The 27372-nt window shown below is 36.8% G+C and overlaps 1 protein-coding gene across 5 annotated transcripts in view; it reads left to right on the plus strand.

Annotated features, from left to right (window-relative positions):
* Positions 1 to 2227: 2227 nt before the first annotated feature.
* LOC104610065 (ATP-dependent RNA helicase has1-like) overlaps positions 2228 to 27372 on the plus strand; it is a 44481-nt gene continuing 19336 nt past the window's right edge. For 2 of the 5 annotated variants that reach the window (XM_088895003.1, XM_088895005.1), the window contains exons 1-4: positions 2228 to 2669; positions 6110 to 6295; positions 21803 to 21988; positions 23909 to 23993. In XM_088895003.1, coding sequence (XP_088751129.1) covers positions 2628 to 2669; positions 6110 to 6295; positions 21803 to 21988; positions 23909 to 23993 — 499 coding nt within the window. In that variant the 5' untranslated portion in view covers positions 2228 to 2627. The remainder of the gene's footprint in view (positions 2670 to 6109; positions 6296 to 21802; positions 21989 to 23908; positions 23994 to 27372) is intronic. The other 3 variants (XM_088895004.1, XM_088895006.1, XM_088895002.1) reach the window with 2 other exon arrangements.

The following is a 27372-nucleotide window of genomic DNA, read 5'->3' on the forward strand; positions in this document are numbered from 1 at the left end:
AATAATTATTCATATTTTATATACTATTTTTAATGAATTTTTTATGATACAAAAATAACAATAATTAATTTTAGTTAGGTTTATTCATCAAACTGATGAAATCGACCAACCCGATCAACTCAACCCGAGTTGGTTGGTTTTTTAGTATTTTAGGTTGGCTTTGGTTAAAAAATTTCCCAATTCGACCAAGTTGGATCAGTTTCACTTTGACCATTTGTAAACCGACCAAAATTGAACAACCTAACTATGGAAATATAATAATATTTTATATTTTAAAATAAATCTAATTTTTAAATTTATTTTTAATAATTGCATTGTAATTTTTAAAATTTAATTTAATTTTTAAGTTTTAGTCTTTTGAACTGATTAACCAAACAAAAAAATCAACTTAAATTGATACAATTTGAGTGGGTTGTTTTCACAAAAGGTCATTTTGTTTTAGTTGACCAACTCCCCAACCTGACCATGTCAATTTGGTTGGCCAAAGAGCCTACGATTGAATCAAACAAACTCATGACCACTCATAATTTTAACTAAATTAATAGTCTCATCTCTAATAAATAACAATAGTTTAATCTCCAAAAATTATTGAAAATATATAGCGAAAATACACAATTATTGAAAATATATTGATAATGAAAAATACAATAATTTTAATATTAAAAAAATACAATAAGCACTAAAAATATATTAAATTAGTCAGTAAGTACTATAATCTCAAATAATAGTTTAATCTCTAATAAATATTAATCAATAAGTTATAACAAAAATACAATAAATACAATAAGTACAATAAATTAAATTAAAAAATTTCAATAATTTTAGTTTAATCTCCAAAAATTGTTAAAAGTTTTCTGTTAAATAACAAAACAAAATAAATTTATACATAATCATTGAAATTACATTTTTCACAAAAAACAATAAATAATTACTGAAATACAATAAATATTAATTTTAGTATATATAATTATATAATAAATACATATTATGAGTTTAAAATTATTATTAATAAATATTAATTTTTTGAAAGTTATTTTCTCAAATTATTACTTGATATTAGTGAAATTAGTTATTTACAATATTATGTAAAATATTAAATTATTATTAATTTCTATATTATGTTATAATTATCTACTTTTCAGATTTTTTAAATTTATTACATAATTTCTTTATTTTAGACTATTTAAAATCTAGTTATGTTAAATATTTTGTTGTTTAAAATGCTTAGTTATTTAAATACTTAAATAATATCTAAAATATTTAAACTTTAAACATTAGTTATTTCATGAATTCAATTATCCATAAAATCCATACTATTATTACATAATATAATTATTAATTTTGTAATAAATTAAATTATTATTAATTTCAATATGATGTTAAAATTATTTTTCTACTTTGAAGATTTTTTTAAAATTTATTACATAATTTTGTTATTTTAAGTATTTAAAATGTAGTTATGATAAATATTTATTTATTTAAATATTTAATAATCTACAAAATATTTAATTTTTTTTGTTATTTGAATCTTATTTATTTAAATCTGTTACATATTACTAAATATTTGAAAAACATTTAAATTGGTAATCCAGAAAAAAACAAAATTTAAATTGTTAGCACATAATTTTGTGATATATTTTGTAAAAATATAAAATTTCTTTTTGTGTTTTTAATAAATATTTTAAAGTTATTATGTAATTTTGTTTGAATATTTAAATAATTTTGAAATTTTTTCATCCAAACTTTGTTTAGATAGATATAGATATAAAGTAGGGGAGAGGATAAATAGGAATTAGAAATAATTTAGGAGAGAAACTCTCTACTAAATAAGAGATCATTTTGGAGATATATAGGAATTGGAGATAATTTAGAAAATAAATAAGAATTAGAGATAATTTTAGAGAAAGTGGGAGAGATAGTTTAGGAGAAATTTTAAAAGAAAAGTTTATTTAGATTATTGGGAAAGTGCATCTCATTGATTATTTAAAAAATGATATAAAATTAAAAAATAAAAAATTCAAAAAATGGAGAAAATTTCTACACTCCTTTATTTGAATATATATATATATATATATATATACCAATTAAAGAGATATAACAGATTTTTTAATTCTATTTAATTAAGATTTTATAAATGGATAGGTGTCCTTCCTTTATGAGAGGCTGACGTGGGTAATCTCTCTATATATAGATAGTTATAGATGGCGAGTAACTGGTCCCCGTCCAATGTAATATACACTTACCTGGTTTCCTTTTCTTCCAGCGAACTGGACTCTCATGGCTACGGTAGAGGGAGAAGTTCCCATCAATAGAACAACGAAGAAGAGAATAAGAATAAGAGGAAACGTAGGAAAGGAACTGTTGCAGATTCGGGTGCCGAAGAAGCTAATAAAGGAGTTGAAGATGGAGACGAAGGAGAAGAGACGATAACAGCATCAGAAGTAGAAAAACTGGTGATCGCAGAGAAAAGCAAGCAAAAACCGACCGAGGATAGAGAATATGGTAATGCTGAGGAGGAGAAAGCTAAGTATGAAACGGAGGGTAACAATAAGAAGCAGAAGTTGCAGACACGATTAGGTATCAGGAAGATAATCCGGTTTTTTGAAGTGGGCATCTCCAAGCCCACCATGGATGGCATTAAGGATTTGGATTTGGAGAACATGGATGAGGTAATATCGGTTTCATATCATTGTGTATCATTGCGTATGCATAACAGAGGCCTAGGGAGTTCTGTCATAGTTTCTGATCGGACCACAGTTCGTAGTTCTTATTTTTAGCACCATTAAGAGAAAATAACTAATTTTACAACTTAACGGCCAGAAGATCAACTATTTTTCGCTTTTGGAGCACTAGAAAGGTTTCTATGAAACGTTACTGAACAACATAATAAGCATTCAATGCTTCTTATCTAAAACAGCACCAAAATAAAAAACAAGAGTCCTCTTTAATGAGTACTGACCATGGTTCAAAAATTTCACAAAAATCAAAACCAGCAGCTTGATATATGTATATATAAAAACTTAGATAGGGCTTTATAATTAGAAAACGTTATTCTATAGTAAGGTGCATCTAGAACATGATAAAAATTGTTGGACAGGATTTATGTCAACTTCATATTAGTTGGGATAAAGGCTTTATTGAGCTGAGTTGGCGTGTAGAAAAAATAAATTAGATGTTATATGGTTAAATATTCAAATTTCAAAAACTTTGTTTCATTTAACGTAGAGGGAATGCTGAAACATAACCAGAAAAAGCGCCTTGCTAAATACTTATATAACTGAAGAACAAGTTTAATTTTCTGGATTTGTTTTGTGGCTATAATTCTACAATGCCATAGCCCACTTGTTTTGTCAGCATCATATTATTGTTCCCATAAAGGATCTTTCCAAGCACAAAACTCTATTGGATGTCACCCTAGCCTTACATTTTAAATCCAAGCTTACCCTATGGTGTCCTTACCAAATAGAGACCTATTATTGTTATTTCTTTGGGGTGTTATTGTTGGTTCATTATTTGGAAACTTAATCTACTTGAATTCCTCCTAAATAGAAAGAAGATACGAGCTTAGAATTGGGGGTTGGATTTGATTCCACCTAAGGGTGTTCATTCGGTTGGTTTGGTTTGGTCATTTAGAACCAAGAATCTAATTGACATTTTGGTATCCATTCTAATGAACTGAACTGAATCGAATTCAATTCAGTTTGGTCAGTTTTGGCCCATTAACAAAAAACAGAATGCTACAATTTTAATATATATTGTGTGTGGTGCATATTAATGCATCTCTCTCTCTCCATATATATATATATATGTATGTATGTATGTATAATATCAGTTTATTTGGTTTTCAGTTAGGTTTGGTTGAATTTTGTTTTGCCAAACTGAACTGAAAACTGAAAACCGAACCAAATCGAAATGGCTTTTTCAGTTTGGTTTGGTTTGAAGCTGAATTTGAATATCCTAATCCCATCCTCTTTTAAGATGTTTGTTCTCATGTTCATTCTTTGCCACTTTGGGGGAAAGGTTGAAAATAAAAAAACCAATCTATGTTACCTGGATATGGCAAGGACATGGCTAGACAAGGTGCAGGATACAGAAGTTATACTAAAAATTCAAGTATCCAACATGACACCCTTATATAGGTATCTGTTTATCATAGCACCAAACACTACAGATATGTTTATAATGTGGTTCTATTTATACTCGGGCCATTTAGATGTGGGGGACTCCACTAGGGTGGAATTACTAGCTGCCCTTCAAGGGGGTACAGTTTGCAGTACAGCTAGGAGTGCAAAAACTACTAATAGGGGGCGATTCCAAGGTGATGGTGGGGTGGCTACAAAACTCAGAGACTGGTTTGGTGCCTCAAGAATGAATTTAAAAAATTCAAGTGGCTGACAAGAAATATGTGTGTCAGAATACAATGGGTGGGGAGGTCATGCTAGGGCTGATAGTTTAGCCAAGCAAGGGGCCAATAGGGAACAGTTGTAATCTGTTTTTGGTTTTGCCTTCTTGGAGAGGTTGCAGCTTGTGCCTCTCCTTGAATTATAGTAACTGTTTTTCTCCACTTTCTAATAAAAACTCTCTTACTTATCAAAAAAATATATGTTTATAATGGAAATCTATGGTGGATACAAAGAAATTTTATGCAAATAAATGAGAGAATATTAGAAAACGGAAAAAAAGGGAGAACACAACCAAAGGTACCTACATGGTTCACCCACAGTATGGTCATCTTGAAAAAAGATCATTTTGGGAATTATTGCAAATTTGCTATAGGACCAGAAATTACCTTCCCACAGTTTGATGAAAATCCACCTAGAAGTAATTATTCACCCTTCTACAATAACTAGTTGAGCAGCACATGCATTTGCATGTGCAAGTGGAGAGAGAAATAAAGCATAAAAAAAGGAAAGATGAGTAGAGTGGGGAGAGGGGAAAATAAGTGGAGAGAGAGAGATGAGGAAATACATGGAAAATTTTTGCATGGTTGTCTAGATGTAAAGCCAAGGAAGGTATTGGCATTATATGGTAAAAGATTAAGATAAAGATGCTACCTCATCATGGTTGTTGTTTGTTGCAATAAAATATAGGCTACAAGCTTAAGACAACACTGAGACTGAGGAGAGCTCAGCAATCTTCTGCTTCTAGGGCTTTCACAAGAGAGGAAGAATGACAACTTTGTGATTTTAGAATACACCTGGGAGAAAATGACACTATTACTGTCTCTCACCTTTTTTTTGTGGTATTTTCTGTTATTCTGAGATAAACCTTAGGCTTCATTTGTTTAAAGTGCTTTCTTTTTAATCGGCTGTTTGAACTGCAATTTCATTTGCACCAGTACAGATGCTTGAGAGTTTAAATTAGAAAAATGCAAATTCTGGTTCACTTTTGCTTTGGTGTTTACTTTATTTTGCCTCAAGTTTTAGTTTACTTATAATTTAAACAAACAAAATAAGGCAATAGCTGAAACAAAAATGAATCAAATTTTGTACTTATATCATTTACATTTCCATATTTTTGCACCAATGCAAATAAAATTGTACTGTGAACAAATAAGGCCTTAGGTTTGTTGGTGGATGTAGGGCCTTGTATTTGGTCTGGGGTCACATAACTTGCCATCTGTCCTAGGTTAGTATTGTCAGGGATTACCATTCAATTGGTTCCACCCTGAAAATTACTTGGGCAAAAAATTGCTTTAAAATTTTATCCAAGATGTGTGTTTTTTTGAAGCATATTCATAAAAAAATGTGTATTTTTGAAGCAGATATTTGACAGTGGTCAAAAGTTCCAACTCTTTGAAAACTCCAAAAATGGTGCATAAATAAAATGGTATAAAGACATCTAGTTATGCTTGTTTTTGGTTGGGGCCTCTCTTAGGTGGGACACATGCAATGATGGAACCTTGAAATCTGAATATCTGCCTCTTAAGTTATGAGGGCCCAAGATAGAAACTAGTGTTCCTATGTCCCCATACATGAGCCAATTCCTTAATTTTAATCAAGAGAAATTCTTTTAGTTATTTTTTCAGTTCTATAATGATATAATTCCTTGTAAAATTCTGTTGGGAGAAATCTGTTCCTGATATTACATTTCTGATTTGCAACTTCAGTTTCAAGTTAGATCTATCCCACCACTTTTAGATGGAAAGGATGTTTTTAGAGTTGTAGGGACGCATTATTCAGAGAATGTTGGTTTTCTGGTACCAGCTGTTGAATTGTTATATGAACAGTGTTTTACCCCTTCTGATGGAACTGGTGTAGTTATCATTTGCCCAACAAGGAAGCTTGCTTCACAGGTAAAGCTTGTTTCATCATTCTTCAATTCTGTTACAGATAAGTTTATTAAGAAAGTATTATTGTAATTACTCATAAAAAAAGTATTATTGTAATTAATTATCATTGCCTGCTCTAGTTTGTTGGGCTATTTGAAGCAGTTAACCACTTAACATCTTCTTCAATCTTTTTATCTGTAATTTTCTGCACTGCACTTGTTTAGATTGATTTTCATTGTTGGATGATCACTCATTTGGAGAATTCAAATTTCTTACATGTGATAAAATTCATGATGAATCCCATCCTGGAGTGCCTATCTCATTCTCATGTAATTTGTCCAAATTAGAGTAACAGTAGTCTTACCATTTTCATACAGCTTAGGCATTAATACATCCTTTAATGCAATATTTGTGTTGTTTGCACTATCTCAGATCATAAGCCAATTCTTTTGAGGAGCATCTCAAGGGTTGATGGGCCCAAACCGTTTTTATTTGAAAAGATGTGGTTTGGTCATCCACAGTTTTTGTAATGTGTTGAGGACAGATGGAAGAGCTATCGGATTCAAGGGAAAGCTGGTTTTATATTGATGAAGAAATTTCAGCTTTTGAGGGAGGATTTGTAGATGTGGAACACAAAAATATTTGGTAATGTTGAAGCCAAAAAACCAGAAATGTTAAAGAAATGGCAGAATTGAATAGAATGGAGGAAGAAAACAATCTTTCTAGGGTGGGGGGGGGGGAATGATTCATCATGAGGAGATGATGTGGAGGCAAAAATCTAGAGCATTGTGGTTGAAGGAAGGGGATAAAAACATAGCCTTTTTCCATGCAATGACAAGGGAAAGGAGAAGTAATTTCATTTTTAGGGATAGAGTGATTAACAATGAAAAGGAGATCGAGGAAGAAATAAGGACTTTCTAAGTGAAACTCTTTTCATCATCCCAAAGGAGGAAATGATTCTTGGAAGGTTTGGGATTCAATAAGATTGGGGATTGATGAAGGATTGGTTGGAGAGATAGTTCGATGAGGAAGAAATCTAGGGGGGCAGTGAAAATGATGAAGGGAGAAAGCTCCCAAGGATGAATAATTTCAACTTGTTATTCTATAGGAGATGCTGGAACTATGTTAAAAATGATATTTTGGAAGTGTAAATAACTTTAGAAAGAAAAGGTACAAATGCTGCCTTTATCTATCTTGTGCCTAAGTTCGAAAATTCTTGTAAGGTGAGAGAATTCAGGCCAATAAGCTTAGTTTCTAGTCCATACAAGACGATTGCAAAAGTTCTACCAAGGAGATTAAGTTCTGTGCTTCATGAGATTGTGCCCAACTCAAATGGGCTTTGTGGAGGGAAGGCAAATTCTAGATAGTAGTGATTATAGCAAGTGAGACGGTGGATGCAAGAATCAGAAGTGGAGAGGAAGGTCTAATTTGTAAAATTGATATTGAAAAGGCGTCTGATCATGTAGAATGGGGTTTTTTGGAGGTATGCTGGAGAGAATGGATGTTTGCTTGCATTTCTACAGTCTCCTTCTCTGTACTGGTGAACAGTGTCTCAACAAAAATCTGGTCTTAAAGCAAGGAGGCCCACTTTCTATCATGCTGTTTGTAGTGTTGCATAAACTGGTGATTAAGGGAGTTGAATGGTTTCAAAGTTGGTAGGGATGGTCTATCCGTTTCTCATCTCCAGTTTATGGATGATACCTTAATTTGAGAGCCATCTTCAAATGTTTTGAGGTCCTGGGTTCCTGGCAAGTCAAAAAAAAAAAAAACAATTTAAACAAGAGTGGCAAGTCATGATCAGGGTGGGAGATACCTCTCAAAAACTTGTTGGAAGACTGTGCAACTTCTTTGGGGTGTTTGGTGGGAGAAATTCCTTTCACTTATCTGGGATTGCCTATTGGTGCTAAGGTTTCTATTTCCTCTACCTGTCAGCCAGTTTTGGATAGGATCGAGCAAAGGTTAGCGGGTTGGAAGGGGAAATATTTATCTTGTTGTAATGGGTGATTATTTGTGGGCCTTTTTTTCTTTATGTTTTAGATATTTTTCTGTAGTGGGCCTGAAGTTATTAGGCCCAAATCGGATCTTTTATTTGTGTCTGAGTGTGCCTTCACTAATCAGGGGCACATCAGTCTTTTTATGTACCATTAGCCCCTTGATATTGTTAGTAAACTCTAGCAGATTCTAGGTTGAAGTAGAGAAGAAGAAAGAAAAGATAAAGAAGAAGAAGAAGAAGAAGAAGAAGAAAGAAAGGTTCGACCAAACTAGAAGAGAGTCAAAATCACTCTCCCCTAGCTGACCCACTTGTATTTATTCGAAAACATAGAGTTACAGGAAAGACCATTTTGTCCCTCATAGAAGATGGGACACATAACTTAAACTCAGATACAATAGACCTTTCACTCTCAAGCAGATAATCCAGAATGACCAAAATACCCCTAACTCGAGCATTCTAACACTCCCCCTCAAGCTGGAGAGTATATATCATATAGTCCCAGCTTGTTACAAATGTAATCTATTCTTCCTCGAGACAATCCCTTTGTGAGGAGATCTACCCACTGATTTCCTGAGCTCACATGAGATGTGGTTATCACCCCACTTATTACTTTATCTCTTAAGTGACAATCAACCTCGATATGCTTAGTTCTCTCATGAAAGACGGGATTGGAAGAGATGTGAACAACAACTTGGTTATCACAGTATAATTTCATGGGTTTGTCAATTGAGAATCCCATCTCTTGAAGCAAGTTCTTCAGCCATACTAGCTCACATGTGGTATGGGCCATAGCCCTGTACTTTGCTTCTATACTACTTCTTGCCACCACTATTTGTTTCTTGCTCTTCCAAGTTACAAGATTGCCACCGAGGAAGGTACAATACCCTGTAGTTGATCTCCTGTCTGATATAGAACCAGCCCAGTCAGCATCTGTGTACCCTACTACCTCAAGAGTTCCTCCACTTTGGTATAACAAACCACGACCTGGAGCACCTTTTAGGTACCTAACAATTCTCAGAACAGCTTCCCAGTGAGGAACCCGAGGATGTTGCATAAACTGGCTCACCACACTCACAACAAATGATATATCTGGTCGGGTAATGGTCAGGTAGTTCAATTTGCCCACCAACCTTCTGTATCTTCCAGGATCATCAAACTCTTCAACCGCATCAACACTCAACTTGGCATTGAGTTCCATAGGAGTCTCTGCTGGTTTAGCACCTAACAACCCTGTTTCTTCAAGTAGATCAAGAACATATTTTCTCTGACATAGGTTGATCCCATGTTTTGACCTCGCAACCTCTATTCCCAGGAAATATTTCAGCTTCCCCAGATCTTTCGTATTGAAGTGATCCTGTAAGAATTTCTTCAACCTGTTGATTCCATTGCTATCACTCCCAGTTATGACAATATCATCCACATACACGACTAGCAAGATTTTCCCATCCTTTGAGTTATAGCTGAACACAGAATGATCAACCTGACATTGTTTCATCCCAAAGGCTTTCATCACTTCACTGAACCTGCCAAACCAAGCACGTGGAGATTGTTTCAGTCCATAAATTGCCTTTTTGAGCCTACACACTTTGCCAGACTCCCCCTGAGCAACAAACCCTGGTGGTTGCTCCATATACACCTCCTCAACTAGATCACCATGCAGGAAGGCATTTTTTATGTCAAGTTGTACAATGTCTTAGCCATAGGAGAAATCAGCACCCGAACTGAACCCGAACTGAACCAATCTTAGCCATAGGAGAAAATGTCTCCATATAGTCCACACCATACATCTGAGAATAACCCTTGGCCACCAACCTCGCTTTCAATCGCTTCACTGTGTAGACCCATTTACACCCAACTGTGTGCTTACTGGAAGGAAGAGCGGTGAGTTCCCATGTGTGATTATGTTGTAGAGCAGAGAGTTCTTCTTCCATGGCTTGTCACCACCCTGGGGAGGCAAGAGCTTCCTGGACAGTCTTGGGAATGGGAACAAATGAGAGTAATGAGATAAATTTGCAATGAGAAGTAGAAAGGTGAGCAGTAGAAACATAGTGTGAAATGGGGTGAGAAGTACAAGTACGTTTACCTTTTCGCAGAGCAATAGGAAGATCAGGATCTGAAGGAGGAGCAGTAGCAGGATCTGTCGACAGGGGCTGAAGTGGAGGAGGGCCCGATGCACTTCTGCGGGTATACACTTGAGTGATTGGCGGCTTCACAGTAGTAACAGGCATAGGATGTGCATCTGCAGTAGAAACAGGAGCTATTGGAAGGATGTCCACAACAGGTACAGGAAGGGGAACCACAGAGGGAGAGGAAGAGACCCCAGCATCTGAGAAGAACGGAACTGACTCAAAGAAGGTGACATCAGAGCACACAAACAATTTATGGAATTTTGGGTTATAACACTTATACCCTTTCTGAGTCCTTGAGTAGCCAAGAAAGATACACTTAGTAGCTCGAGCATCTAGCTTGTCTAACCCAGGCCCCAAGTGTTGAACAAAACAAACACAGCCAAAGATTCTTGGGGTAAGAGGAAATGGAGATAAAGTGGGAAACAACACGGAGAAAGGGGATTGACTTCCAAGGATTGACATGGGCATCCGATTGATCAGAAAACAGGATGTAAGAACAACATCACTCCAAAAAAGTTTTGGGACATTCATATTAATCATCAAGGATCGATTAGTTTCAAGAAGATGTCGATTTTTTCGTTTAGCTATACCGTTCTGTTGTGGGGTGTAGGCACAAGAAGTTTGATGAATGATCCCATGATGTTCTAGGTATTGCTGAAATGGTGAGGAGTTGTATTCTTTGGCATTATCAGAGCGAAGAATTTTAATATGAACACCAAATTGAGTGCGTATTTCAGCATAAAATTTTTGAAAAATAGGGAACAACTCACTACGATCTTTCATAAGATAAATCCATGTCATCCTTGAAAAGTCATCAACAAAGATTACAAAATACTTATACCCATTGTATGACACCACTTTAATTGGACCCCATACATCGGAATGAACTAAAGAGAAAGGACTTGAGACACGACTATCAACTCTTGGACTAAATGAGACTCTATGATGTTTACCCAATTGACATGACTCACAATCTAATGATGAAAGATGACTCAAGGAAGGAACCAATAACTTCAAGGCCTTGAGAGAAGGATGACCAAGTCTGCAGTGCCATTGAAGAGGAGTAAGAGATGACTAAAAAGCTACTGGAGGACCACCACCATCAAGGTAATATAATCCACCTGCTTCATGCCCTCCACCAATCTTCTGCCTCGTCTTGAGATCCTGAAACACACAAGAAGAAGGGTAGAAGGTTACAGAACAATTAAGAGACTTGGTTAATCTGCTGACAGACATAAGGTTAAAAGGAAACTTAGGAACATATAAAACAGATGATAAAGGCAAGGAGGAGAGATTAACATCACCAACACCACAGATAGGAGATGTAGAACCATTAGCAAGTGTAACTGTTTGAGGTGTGGAGGAGTGGGAAAGGGAAGAAAATACATCATGAGTCCCAGACATATGGTCCGAGGCCTCAGAGTCAATGATCCAGTGTGAGTCTTTGGAAGCTAAGCAAGCCATATCTGAATGGGCAAGTGTAGCGGTGTTCTGCTGAGATGTTTGAATGAACTGTTCATATACTGCACGTGGTACACTCACCATTTCCTTCTCAGAAGCACAAGTAGATGTGGAGGGGATTGGGTCAGTTTGCTGACTTTCAGTAATTGTGTCACTACCCTTAGTCCTAGCATGGTTAGCCCAAGTGTTGGGTGTACCACGCAAATCATAGCAGAAATTAACTGTGTGCCCCTCTAAACCACAATGTGTACACTTTCTCTGAGTATAACTCCTTCCTCTTCCCCGACCTCCCCCTGAGTCTTGACCTCCAGTCCGACCACTAGCCCTGCTAAACATGTGACCACCACGGTTGCTTGGGAGTCCACTCCTGACACCACCACTTCTTTTTCCACGACCACCCCCTTTAGTCACTACCAAACCAGATCTGTCAGAGAGAGAAGAATGTTCTACCGACTCAATGGATGTCCTCATAAGACGAGCAAAAACTTCTTCAAGTGAGGGAAGAGCAGATCCTCCCAATATTTGTGCTCTGACAGGCTCATACTCAGCCTTCAACCCCACAAGAAACCTTGTCACATCAAGCTGCTCACGTTGCTGTTGTTGTATCTGAACATCTGATGTTAGAGGTGATACACATTAAGCTCATTACGAATGTTCCTCAAACTTGCATAGTACTCTTCTAAGCTTTGACTCCCTTGCTTCAAATTGAAATACTCTTGGTACAACTGATACACCTTAGTTGTATTGTCTTGTCTAGAGTACAACTTCTTAGCATGATCCCAGATTTCCTTAGCTGTATCTGGGAACATGAAGTTCACACTAATCTTTGGTTCCATGCTGTTCCAGAGCCATGTCATTATCTGTGCATCTACTTGTTCCCAGTCACTGAACCCAGGGGAATTAGAGGGAGGTTTCTCCTCTCTTACATGTTTTACCTTTCTCTTGGCCTTCAAGAACACCTCCACAGATTTTGCCCATGGTACATAATTCTCACCATTCAACTTGATGGATGTCATTTGAACACTTAGATAGTCTGGAGAAAGCGTGACACCTGTTTTGTTATCATTCCCATTTTCAAATGAAGCCATCTTAATTATTTCACCTTCAAATATACAACACAATCTCACACTCTTTCACAAGACTTATCTCACTTATAACACCACCAATTCCAGCTTCCTTAAATACACATTACACACCACACACTAAGGCTGAAATCTCTCAGTCTTCACATCAAACACCTGGGCTGCACACTGCAGAACCATTCACCATCAACACACTAAGACTGAAATCACTCAGTCTTCACATCAAACACCTGGGCTGCACACTGCAGAACTGATTACACACAAGGTATAGGAGATCACTTTTAAATATTTTGAAACATAGATACACCAATCACCACGACACAACCACCACCAATCTACTGCTGTTGTGAACTTCAGCAGTCGACAACTCTTCTTTCAACATACATACGAAGAGAAATGCAGAGGAACACAACTGAGATGCATATCAGTCACACTGAGCACCACCACCACAACCAACTTTTGAAACAAAAAGAAACATTCACAGTCCCTTGGACAAACAACAGTAGTGTTCATACCTGTCCACATTCAGCCCTCTTCGATACTGAATAGAGGGTTTAGTATACCACTCCAACGACCACCATAGCAACGACCGGAGGCATCCTCACCTCCAGGCCCACAAAACGACAGCTCCTTTTCAGCCCCTTATCGAACCTCCACTCAGGTCAGTCGAAAAGGAAGAAGATGACTGTGAAAGTTGGCGGCGAACCCAGAAAGAGAACAGCAGCAAGAAAGAAATGAGGATACGACCTTACAGCTCTGATACCATGTTAGTAAACTCTAGCAGATTCTAGGTTGAAGTAGAGAAGAAGAAAGAAAAGATAAAGAAGAAGAAGAAGAAGAAGAAGAAGAAGAAGAAAGAAAGGTTCGGCCAGACTAGAAGAGAGTCAAAATCACTCTCCCCTAGCTGACCCTCTTGTATTTATTCGAAAACATAGAGTTACAGGAAAGACCATTTTGTCCCTCATAGAAGATGGGACACATAACTTAAACTCAGATACAATAGACCTTTCACTCTCAAGCAGATAATCCAAAATGACCAAAATACCCCTGACTCGAGCATTCTAACAGATATAAATATTGCTTTAGGGCTGGTTGAGAACACTTGCTGCCCATTCATTCTCTTCTCTCTTCTCTGTTTTCTCTTTCTTTTGCTCCAATCACTGCTACAGGTTAGCAAGTATATCTCTTGGTGGGAGAATAACTTTGATTAGAGTGTCGTATCTAATCTCTTGATCTACTACCTCTCTCTACTCAAGATCCCATCACCGGTGGCAGAAGCAATAAAGAAGATGCAAATAGATTTTGTTGGAATGTAAAGTGGTTGGAGAAAAAAATCATCTTGTGAAGTGGGGTTGGGTTTGCAGAGACAAAAATGGTGGTGGGCTTGGAATTAGAAGAATAAAAATCTTTAACAAGGATTTGTTGGGTAAATGGATGTGAAGATTTGGGGAGGAAAGGAGTTCAGTTTAGAGAAAGGTAGTTGCTTGTAAGTATGGTATTACAAATTTTGGTTGGGATTATGAACTTTCTATCATCTTTCTTTCAACTGTGTTTCCTTCAAGGTGGGAGGTGAAGCCAACTTCAGATTCTAGGAGGATGATTGGCTGGGTATTGGTAGACTTTGTGAGCTTAGTACAAGATTTTATTTGCTCAGTTGGAAAAATGTGTCAATTGTTGAAATTTATGAGGTGAATCAAGGAAGAGGGGAGTGGTGACCCAGATTTAGAAAACCACTGCTTGGTTGAGAGGTAGAGGATTGTTAGCGAAGTTGCAAACAATAGAGATCCAGACAGCCAGATGAGATGTGAGATGGTGGAAAGAAAGTAGAAATGGTATGTTTAAGGTAAAATTTTATTACAACCATAGTTTTCAAGGTGTCTAGGCGATTTTGGGTGACACTAGGGTGCCTAGTCGCCTAGTTGCCTAGGCGATAAAAATTTTATAATATGAAAAACTGACTTTTGGCTAGTTTCCTAGTTTTATATACCATTCAACATGTATGTTAATTGAAAAATAGCAATTCTCTTTATTAAGAACATTAAATTTCCTCTAAAAATGTGGCAAATCATCACATCTAAAAGATAAAAATCTTTTACATATATTAATTTCATTATTTAAAAAAAATAATACTACTATAATAAGTATTTAATAGAGCAAATTCATATTAATTAGCAGCTAAAGAAGGTTATTAACTTTATATGATAAATATTCAAGATGGAAAGTAAAATAGAAAAAAAAACAAGGATGGAGTTTCTGTTTTATTTAATTAGAGAGAGAATAGAAAAAAAAGAACTTTATTATTCTATTATTTCTTTCCCCTTTCTTTTCTTTTTTTTTTTCTTTTTGTCTTTCTTTCTTTTTCTCTTCTCAAAACCCTTTGATCTTTTAAATTCCAATAGTAAAACATTAAAACAAAATATAATTGATATATAGCATATAATAAAATGTATTAACACATACATTAATAAGATACAACAATATAAATGATATTATAAAAGGCGCCTGCCTTGTCATTTTTGTCGCCTAGGCAGGCGCTTAATCGCCTAGGTGGGCGCCTAGTTGCTAAAAGTCAAGGCGTTTGGGCGAGGCGCCCAGCCAAGGGCGCCTAGTCGCCTAGGCGACGCCTTGACAACTATGATTACAACATGGAGATCAAAGGGGTTTGGGGGAATTTAATCCCCCAAATGGTGGAGGCTTTTGTGGGGTTGGTAACCTTGAAAAGAATTCTTACTCAAGACCATATAAAAAACCGAGGATTATTGGTGGGGAGATTCTATGTATGGCTGATGAGGAGGACGTGATTCATTTGTTTGTTGGGCTTGCTTCTATAAACATGTGTGGGGATATTTCTTCAGTCTTTCAGTATCAATATGCGAAGTCCAAGACTACCTAAGGAAATCTTTGGTAGCTGGCCTAATTTTGGGGGAAATGCGAGGTATTGTTTGGAGTTGCCTTCCTTTTGCTATTTGTTGGGAAATTTGGAAGAAAAGAAATGAAATTATATTTGATGGCCAATTAAAAAGTTGGTAACAAATTTGTTTTCTTGAGTGGGAAAAGACTCAAGGATTGGGCTTTAGTCTTGCCATAATTTGAAGATGTTTCAAAGGAAGTTTTTGAAGATAACGTTTGGTCTGTTTTAGAATTTAAATTTGGCAGTTGATGTATTTTTGTGTTTTGCTTCTTGTATTTTGTAAGTTCATGATGATTCCTCATCATCTTTTGATGTACTCCTTTTTATTAATACAACTTTCTTTTTTATTTATTACAAAAAATAATATCATAAACAAAAAAATTATGGCGTGGAAAATCTAATAATTGAAGGTGATTGTAAGGTGGTTATTGGATGAACTTTCTTTTTTATTTATTACAAAAAATAATATCATAAACAAAAAAATTATGGCGTGGAAAATCTAATAATTGAAGGTGATTGTAAGGTGGTTATTGGATGGTTGTTGGCTCCAGACTTGGCTGCTTGGGTTTTAGTGATATTATAAAGATAGTCAGCTAGCTAACAAGACCCATGAATGTGAGATGCCAATGTGTGAGAAGATTGGTGTAGAGAAGATGGGCCGAATAGCAGTACTAATTTCAGAGAAATTTCAGATACTTTAACAATCCAGAAAAAAAGAAAACAACCTAGAAATTATTGGGCACCACTCTCAATCTCTGATTTAAGCTCTAAATCAGAAACAACCTGTTTTCTCCGATTCTTCTTGGTCACCAGACAACTCTCCAAGAGATTTGAATCTTGGGCACCTTCTTCAATCTCCAATGACCTCCAAGAACTAGGCGACTCAAGCTGAAGCTTCCAGCTCTAGAACAACTCTCATGTAGTCGGCTGGACAACACCTACATGAGAGCCCAAGCCAAGTTTAGGCTCGCTCTGATACCAAGAAGAAAAACAATATTTGAGAATAAGGACTGTTTAGAATAAATGCAGAAATCAAAATAAAACAGCAGAAATCATACTTCCAAGGAAGAGAAGATGAAGAAGAAGATGGCGGCAATAAGGGTTCAGAGAAAGAGAGTTTCGAACCTTCATCTTTCCTCTTACCCCCTAACACTATTTTATTAAGTTAAACTTTAATAATTTACAAAGAGGTCCTTAGTTGGGCAAGAAATTAAAAGAACATAACATAGAAAGAATAGGCCCAAAATAAGGCCCATTACAACAAAGAGCATAAAAAATAAGAAAGGATAAACAGCCTATGGGCCATTCAGCCCATCTTCTCAACATTGAAGTCTTTGTGGCAAGAAATAGATTTGATAAAAGCTGTAACCTGGGACACCACTAATGATGCAGAGACCTACAGAAAACTGGTTGAGAAACAGGGTGTTTGAGTTCTTAACTGGACTAAACCCAGAGTATGATATTACAACAAAATATTTTATCCAAGGATAGTGTCTCACTGTTGCAAGCATATGCCTTGGTAAGTAGTGAAGAGAGCAGAAGGATTGTCCAGGTTCAAGGGGCTGGTCTAAATGTTCACTTTGCTAATATGGGAGTGAAACCCAAAGGGGTTGTAGGGACTCCTAGTGGCTCAGGGAAGAAAGAGATTGTCTGTGAGTACTGTAAAAGGCCAAAACACACTAAAGACAAGTGCTAGAAATTACATCCTGAGCTTCTACCTCTTCGGTTTTAGAAGAAGCATGATAATAAAAGGGCAGGGAGTGCTAATGCTGTTGCTAGTCCAGATAGTGACAAGTACCATACTGAAGAAATGACAGCTTGTGCGCAGTTAGCAGCCGTGAAAGCAGAATATGAAAAGTTTGGGAGGATGATCAGTCACCTAGAGGGTGTGACTTCTTCTTCCAACCCTTCAAATAATTCAGCCTCTTCTGCATTTGCTCATTCAGGTATACGGGCTTCTTCCAATCATGCAATCATTTCAGGTAATCTTAGGATCCCTTGGATTATTGATTCAAGTGCTTTTGATCATATGACCAACCTTTCTACCTTGTTTGTTTTGTATGATTTACTTCCTGGACGTGACAAAATCACCCTAGCCGATGATTCCTTGTTCCTACCTTCTGCTCTTCATGTACCTAAGACTAAATACAAACTTGTTATCTGTAAGTAGTCTAACTAAGTCATTAAACTGTTGTGTAGCCTTCTTCCTTCCTACTGTGTTTTTTCAGGATCTGGAGTCTCGGAAGGTGATTGGGAGTGGCCATGAGGCGAATGGAATATACCTGCTTGATACTCCGGGACAGTGCCCTGAACAACCTGGAAAAGCTGCTTTTGGGTCTATATCTATAGAGTCTATCAGTCGAGTTATGTTATGTCATTTTCGTTTGGCTCATCTTTCTTTTTCTGCATTGAGTCATTTATTCCCTGAACTGTTTAAGGGAATTAGTTTGTCCAGTTTTCATTGTGAGTCTTGTGAGCTGTCAAAGCATTGTGGAAATTGTTATCCCTTGAGTAATAAAAGATCTTCTTCTCCTTTTAATGTTGTGCACTCTGATGTGTGGGGGCCTTACCACTTACCCTCTATGGGTGGCTACAAATATTTTATCTTGTTCATTGATGACTTTTCTCGGTTTACTTGGATATTCTTGATGAAATCCCGTGATGAAATTTCCAGACTTGTGAGACAATTCCATGAACTTGTCCTAACCCAGTTTGATACCAGGATTAAAATTTTCAGATCTGACAATGCAAAAGAATATTTTGAGAAGAACTTGTCCTCCTATCTCTCTGACTTAGGGGTTATTCATCAAAGCTCCTGTGTTAGGACCCCAGAACAGAATGGAGTTGCTGAAAGAAAAAATAGACATATTGTTGAAGTTGCAAGAAGTATCTTGTTTGCCTCACATGTTCTTACACAGTTTTGGGGTGATGCTGTTCTCACTGCTACCTACCTTATAAACCGTATGCCATCCAGGGTTTTGGGGTTTAAGTCTCATTTCAGTCTCCTTCATCTGGACAAGGAGCTTTTTTCTATTCCTCTTCGTGTCTTTGGCTACACTTGTTATGTATATATTCCTAGTGTCCAAAGACATAAATTTGAACCAAAAGCCCACAAGTGTATCTTCCTTGGTTATTCCCCCACACAGAAGGGTTACTGTTGCTTTGATCCAAAGACCGGTACTCGATATGTCACAATGGATGTCACCTTTGATGAGCTTTCTTCCTTTTATGGTTCCTTCATGGAAGGACATTGTCCAAAGGGGGAGGATTTGTCACAGGTCTTTGCTCTTCCTCTTCCTGTCCCGGTTGAGTCTTTTACTGGGTCTCTTCTTCAAATGAATGAAGGGAGGGCCAATCATTCCACTCTCCCTATCCCAGTGTTCCTCCCCCTTTACGTCCTCATCCTCTCTTTAATCCCTGGATGTATCAAAGGCAAAGATCCAGAAATGAGCAGGTTGTTTCCCCTACAACACATAAGCCTCATGCACTCTCAGTTACAGATGAGACAAGTACTGTTTCAGCCCCTTTGGAGCCATCCTTCCCAGACCTTGATATTCCCATTGCTATTAGGAAAGGAAAAAGGAAGTGTATTGCACATTGCATTTCCAAACACCTTTCTTATAGTTTTCTTTCTCCTTCATATTTTGCCTACCTTTCTTCTGTTGCCTCTAACCCAATTCCCAGGTCTGTGTCAGAAGCTCTTAATATTCCAGAATGGAGGGATGCTATGAGATCCGAAATTGATGCTCTGCACAAGAATGACACTTGGGAAGTCGTTGGTTTGCCTGAAGGGAAGGATCCAGTTGGCTGTAAGTGGGTCTTTACTATCAAATATCATGCTGATGGCACCATTGAGAGGTACAAGGCTAGGCTGGTTGCAAAAGGTTATACACAAACATATGGGATTGATTATCTGGAGGCCTTTGCCCTTGTTGCCAAGATGACCTTTGTGAGAGTTCTTCTATCTTTGCTGCTCATTCTGACTGGCCACTTTATCAATTGGATGTAAAGAATGCATTTCTGAATGGAGAATTACATGAGGAGGTTTATATGTCTCTTCCTCCAGGGATGTATGAAACAGATATGAAAGGAAAGGTATGCAAGGTGAAGAGATCCCTTTATGGACTAAAACAGTCCCCTAGAGCATGGTTTGAGAGGTTTAGGGCTGCCCTTGTTAACTTTGGCTATGTTTAGACACAGTTTGATCATACTCTCTTTGTGAAGATGAGAGGGCTCCTGACAGTTTACCTGATTGTGTATGTTGATGATATTGTTGTGACTAGTAATGATGTTTCAGGAATTAATGATCTCAAATCTTTCCTCCATACAGAGTTTGAGATCAAAGATTTGGGGGAATTGAGATACTTCCTTGGCATAGAAGTTGATAGATCCAAGGATGAGATTCTTATCTCCCAGAGGAAGTATGTTCTTGATTTGCTCTCTGAAACAGGGAAGATGGGTGCTAGACCAGTTGCTACTCCTATTGATACGAGTCATAAACTCTCTGCTTCAGATGGAACATTGTTAGAAGACAAAGGAGTCTTCCAGAGACTTCTTGGAAAACTTCTGTATCTATGCATGACTCAGCCAGACATTGCATATGCTGTCAGTTGCATCAACCAATTCATGCATGCTCCCCGGGATACTCATATGGCAGCAGCAGAGCGGATCCTGTGTTATTTGAAGGGCTCCCCAGGAAGGGGAATTCTGTTTGCCAAGCATGGCCATATGAAACTTGAAGCCTATACTGATGCTGACTGGGCTGGAAACATTGATGACAAAAGATCTACTTCTGGGTACTGTAGCTTGGTGGATGGTAATATTGTTTCTTGGAGAAGCAAGAAACAATCTGTTGTTGCTCAATCTTCAGCAGAAGCAGAATACAGAGCCATGGCACATGGAGTTTTTGAACTATTGTGGTTAAAATCATTGATGGAGGAACTGGGGATTGAACATGACAAGCCAATGATGTTATACTGTGATAATCAGGCCGCCAGTAACATTGCTCACAACCCAGTACAACATGATAGAACTAAACATATTGAAGTTGATAGACACTTCATTCGAGAAAGAGTGGCTTCTGGTGAAGTATGTCTTCCTTTCATCACCTCTGAAGGACAGTTAGCAGATTTTCTCACCAAGGGCATTCCCAAGGCGAAACTTCAGCATGATACTGGCAAGCTTGGCATGATTGACATCTATGCTCAGCTTGAGGGGGAGTGTAGAGAAGATGGGCCGAATGGCCCATAGTGTTAGGGGGTAAGAGGAGAGATGAAGGTTCGAAACTCTCTTTCTCTGAACCCTTATTGCCGCCATCTTCTTCTTCATATTCTCTTTTATTTTGATTTCTGCATTTGTTCTAAACAGTCCTCTATTCTCAAAGACTGTTTTTCTTCTATTGGCAAACAGTTTGGTTGACTCGCTTGCCAAACATGGAGTTAACAGGGATAAGCTGTTGTGGGCTGTTATGTAATAGATTATTTTCTCTGTTTTTTAATGGCTGTTTTTCAGCCTTGTTTTAGAGTAAGGCTGCATATTGTGTCTTACTTTGGGATGCTTGTAACAGTCCTTTCTTTTGATTATTGAATTAATAAACTTTTGAAATAGCAAAAAAAAAAAAAGTACTATGTGGTGCCTTATACAAAATACGTAAGTGCTTGGGTAAGGGGCAACCCTCCAAGGGTGCCTTGTCACTTGGGTATCGCCTTGACAACTATGGTTTTAGCATTTTCTTTGTAGTAAAATTTGTCTAACTTGTTTATTTGGTTTGCTGCAATATTTACTATTATAATTGTCTCTGCATTTAGAACTTGTATTGTTATGTCGGACAAGTGTGTGGTAATTCATGACCTCTGATTGAGTTGGTTCTATGCCATATTTTTGTTGTTTACTTTTAAATAATTATAGCATGTGGAGACTTCTCTCACAGAATAAATATCCATCTATGTAACACAGGCACATACTGTTGCCCAGAACCTTCTCAAGTACCACACACAAACTCTTGGGTTGGTTGGTGGTGGTGCAACTCGAATGGAAGAAGCAGGAGACCTTGTGAAGGGTGTTAATTTGTTAGTTGCAACCCCCAGGAGACTTCTTTACCATCTTCAAAACACAAAGGGCTTCATATATAAAAGCTTAAAGGTAATGTGACTTTTGAAAAGAAAGATCTTATTTTATTATCAATATCCATTCAATTACTAATTCAATTTGTATTGGTACCTTTTTGGTTTATTATATTTTATTGCTTTTCTATTTCCCATCCAACCACTAACTGCTTTTTTTTTTGATCAATAACTGATCAGTGGTTTTATTAATTTTGTTAAAGAGTAAAGTGTAGAAGGGTAGGTGCCAAGCACCCTTTCATATCAAGGCTAGCCCCCTTAGCGTAACCATTCTTTTTCACTATCTTTTCTCAGTAGTACATTTTACAAATATCTCCCCTCTGTAACAACCTCCCAGTACAATTGCTTACTTCTAGTTCCTTGCTTTTCCAAAGCATTAACTAAGCTGTTAGCTGACCTTTTGATCTTAGTTCTCTTGCTATTGCTTTTGCCTCTCTTACTATATGTCTATACTTCTAGGCATTCTGGATATGCTACAAACATAGTTTTCAAGGTGCCAAGGTGAACCTAGGCAACAGAGGAGTGCTTAGTTGCCTAGGTGTCACCATTTTTGTCATACAAACAGAAGTAAAAGAAGGGTCAGATCCCCTGTTCTTGTCTTAGAAAAAAGAAAACACGAAAGAAAAATCTCAAAAATGATGGAGAAGTGGTAGAGCCTCTTTTTTGTTCCAAGAGCCTCTATTTTTCTTCCAATAAAAAAAAGAAAAAGAAGGGGCAAAGACCTTGTTTTTGTTTCAAAAAAAGGAAAAATAAGGAGGAGAAGAAAATGAATAGCATACCTTGTGCGTTTTGTTTATTTTCCTTGATTCTTCAAATACATAAAACTTCTATCACTCAAACCCTCACAAGAATATCTATTGAACTCGTTTAGGTCTTTTAATACAGAACCCTAATAAAACAAGAAATTATTAAAAAACTATTATTTGATGAAAAGAAGTAAAAAGAATGATACGGTGTATCATGCCCATCTTAATGTTATATACTTAAAATTATAGAAATATAAGAAACATATGAAACTTTGGCAAGGTTTTATATAATTCATATGTCATTTGGGTGAGGCGAGCCAAAAAGCGCCTACGCGCCTAGGTGTCACCTTGACAACTGTGGCTACAAATGTGACATGTAGCCTCCAAAAGCGCCTATGCGCCTAGGCATCACCTTGACAACTATGGCTACAAATGTGACATGTAACACAGACTAGACATCCAAATAAAAAATTAACATGTTAGTGATCTGTAATTTGATGAGATGTCGTGTACCAGCAACTGATGTGCATATTTGTGATTGGAACATGTAACCTTTATTACACATTTTATTTGTAGCAGGTCTGGAGTCATGCCAGGAGCCTATTCTGATATTTTTGGACCATGTCACTGCCACCCAGTAATTGAGAATTTGAGATTTGCCCATTCTTAATCCATGCAACACTTCTAGCAATTCAGCCCTTCAGCTCTTGTTAAGTCACCCAAGGCAATCAATCCAGACAAGATGGCAATAATAGCAGTAGCACCAACCTCATTCTTGAAAGTTCCAATTATTTCATTTATGATCAGTAACTGTAAATATATTATTATAAGAATCAGAAAAGGATCAATATATACAATGATACCAGGCATCCCTGGAATAGGGAATAGGTTTTCCTACCCTTTTCATAATACAATTATTGTGGTGATTCTATTACATTATTGATTCCCCAAAATACTCCGAAATAGTTGACTCCTATTTACCCTTTGTTTTGCCATCATATCAGCCAGTCCATTTGTCTATCTTGTCATCTTGTGTACCCATTGCACTTCCACCACCATATCCCTCATTAACACATTTATTTATTTCATTGTATTTCTGTTTCCCAGGGAGTCAACTTTTGACTCTTCAACCACTGTACCACCACTTTAGAATCCCCTTCTGATATCAGGTTTTTAAATTTGCATGCTTTAAGTTGCAGAAACTAGGGTTTCAAGAGAGAGGAAGAAGAGAAGAGAAGAGAAGAAGGAAAAGAGGAAGAAGAGAGAAAGTATCGAGAGGTGCGTATTATTCACAGTTCACACCATCAAAAGATTACTTTATAATTTGAAAAAATTATAATTACAAGAAGGCCCCTATATGGGTGCCCGAATACTGAGAGAGTATAAGAAAGGAGAAAAAAACCAAAAACACCCATGTCTAGCCATTCTCAACACTCCCCCTCAAGCTACGCATATATGTCAATCATGCCCAGCTTGGCAAGGTTCTTAGCAATTTTGGATGGTGAACACCTTTAGTGAGGCAATCAGCTAGTTGGTCTTCTGACCTTACAAAAGGAAGGAAAATCTCTCCGCTAGCAATTCTTTCTCTAATAAAGTGTCTATCCACCTCAACATGCTTTGTACAATCATGTTGGACAGGATTGTGAGCAATATTTACGGCTGCTTGATTGTCACAATATAGTCTCATTGGAACATCTGCTTGGATGCCCATCTCAGTCAATAAGGTCTTCAACCAGAGTAGTTCAGACACTCCATGAGCCATTGCCCTATACTTTGCCTCAGCACTAGAACGAGCAACCACAGATTGTTTCTTACTTCTCCAAGAAACCACATTGCCTCCAACTGAGGCACAATAACCGGATGTAATTGATGGACCCTGCCCAATCAGCATTTGTGTAAGCTTCAATCTTTAGATGGCTGTGGTTGGAATACAACATCCCTTTGCCAGGGCATCCTTTCAGGTAGGCTAAAATTCTGTTAACTACTTGCATATGAGATGTCCTGGGTTCATGCATATATTGGCTAACCACTCCAACAACATAGGAAATGTCAGGTGTAGTCAAACAAAGATACAGAAGGCGTCCCACCAATCTCTGATATACCCCCCTATTTGGAAGAACTTCTCCTTTAGTAGAGTTCAACTTGTGGTTGGGATCAATTGGAGTTTCTACAGGCTTACACCCTAATTTCCCAACCTCATTAAGCAAATCAAGTACATATTTCCTTTGTGACAGAAAAATCCCCTGAGATTAAAGCCAAAATGTTGTTCCCACAGGAATCCATAAAGGCTCCACAAGAGCTATCAACATTTATCTTTACGAAGTTCTCTTAAGGAGGTGTCCATTGGACTGACATCAAAGACTTGGCTGAAGAGGAACTTGGCACCAAGTCCAATCTCTCACAATATCATCAGTGGAGAAGGGTTCAAACAGCCTCAATGCTTTAACCCAATGAGCTATCCTTGTTGTCATAATTTCTATGATGGCTCCTTTGGTTCTTTCATTGTTGAACAGTCTTGCATTTCTTTCTTCCCAAATTGTCCCTAGGGTGGATGCTCTTGTGCATCTCCAAAGAATTCTTGATCTTCTTGTCCAGTTTCTGAAAAAAATTGGGCTAAAAGAAACCCACTGCTTCAGTAAGACGTCCCCACCTTTAACAAAAAACTCAAAGAGCCATTCCCAAATTCCAACAACAGAAGGATAGGAAATTAGAAAGCGAAAAGCTTCTTCCCTATTTGCAATACTTGAGAGGAAAATATGAGGAGATAACTCCAAATTTCATTAACAGGAAAAAAGTTGAGAGGGAGAAATAAGTAGAGCAGCCAGGAAGGAAGCACATTAGGAGATTCCTGAAGAAGAAGGGATCCAAGTTCTGATCAGCCCTAGAAGGGTCAAGGAAAGGGCTTTCTAACACTTCAACAAGGTTTGCTGATAAAAAAAACACTTTAATAAGGTGTAACACAAAGGGAACCACTAAATCCCTCAACCCATCCAAGATTCCAATTTTTTGAGAAAGAGAAATTTTCCTTCAAACAAAAGGGGGGCATGATGTACAAAATGGAGGGCTAAGCAACAAAAAGAACAAAGCCTACTCAAGAAGTAGGTAAAGTATTCACACTATAGAAAAAATCCCTTTCCTTTTGTGTTTTAGTTAGAAAGTCTACCACTTGATTTAATTTTCTTGGATTCATCAGAATCTTCAACTTAATGACACTAAAAAGGGGCAGAGTGATGCGGGGGGCAACAAGAGCCGCCATCCTTTGATCATTATGGGAGGAAGGGAATAACAGAATTTTCCAAGAGTAGAAAGATCTAAAGAGCAAGTCATTGACTGCATAGCCATTAAAGTCATATGCTGGATGAAGGTTACTGACTTGTTCAAAGACATTTACTCTGTTATGTGCTTGAATTTGTTTCATTTATTTTGTTTGATTTGTTTCAACATTTACCATGAATATGTGTTATATTTTTATCATTTTATGTATTTTAATTTGAGTCAATAGGCTTTTTAATACATTCAGTTTCTTTTATAATTCAACTTTATATTAAATTGTTTTAAAAACTTTGTACCTTGCTTTGAAAATGTGTATGCCTCACCTTGTGCCTTGTGCCTATGGTGCAAAAGGCCCCTTGCACTTTATTTTTTTTGTGCCTTGTGCTTTTAAAACACTAGAAAATAGAGAATTATTAAAGACAAAGATGTGCTTCACCATAACAATAACTTATCAAAATTTTACACAATTCTTAAATTTTTAAATTATAGTTACTCCATATATAGGATTAATAGAAGGGTTTAGATTTCCCTTTACAAACTCCACTTCCTACTTGAGAGGTGGTAGAAATTGTTCAAAGTTTGTGTATGGTATTTAGACTAGGTTAGCAATGAAGAGAAGACTTGCTAGCTAGTTGAGGAGATAAAGTCAATCTCCTAATCGGCCAGGTTAGAATTATATTAGGATTTAACAATGGAAAATTACATAAATATCCCTAGCCAGGAGTTTAAGTGAGTTGAGCCACTCAAGCTCGGCTTGTTAAGTACTCAAACTCAACTCAAAGACAAGCGAGTTTGAGCTTTGCAATGGCTTGCTAATCGAGCTTATAATAAAATATTAATTTTTAAAATGTCATTATTTATAATATAAATAAATATTAACTTGATATGATTTATTTATAATACAAAAAAATAAATTTATAATTGTTTCATAATACATTTTTATTTATAATATTTATAATATTAATTATTTATAATTTTAATATTAAGTTATTTATAATCGGATCAAGTCAAGTTGAGCTCATGTAGCTTGTGAGTATTGACTTGAATCGAGCTCGAGTTTGAGTGGGAAACTTGAAACTCAGTCATGCTTGAGTAGCCCAATACTCGATTGGATTATACCCCTACCCCTAACTATAAGTTACAAGGGAATCCCAAAAGTGACCCTACTTAAGTCTTAAAACCAAACGGGCAGTTATGCCCCTTCAAACATAAATAAGAATAAGAAACAAAGACAACAATGTGCATATATATATATATCCATGACACGGTATTTTTTTTTAATTAAATTTGCTCGTTCACAAAAGGAGATATTCGTTTTTCAAAGGAAATACATCCTAGATCTATTGCAAGATTCTGGTAAGCTAGGGGTGAAAATAGCTGACTC

Source organism: Nelumbo nucifera, chromosome 1 (genome assembly GCF_055504915.1).
Source record: "Nelumbo nucifera cultivar China Antique chromosome 1, China Antique-T2T, whole genome shotgun sequence".
Lineage (NCBI taxonomy): Eukaryota > Viridiplantae > Streptophyta > Magnoliopsida > Proteales > Nelumbonaceae > Nelumbo > Nelumbo nucifera.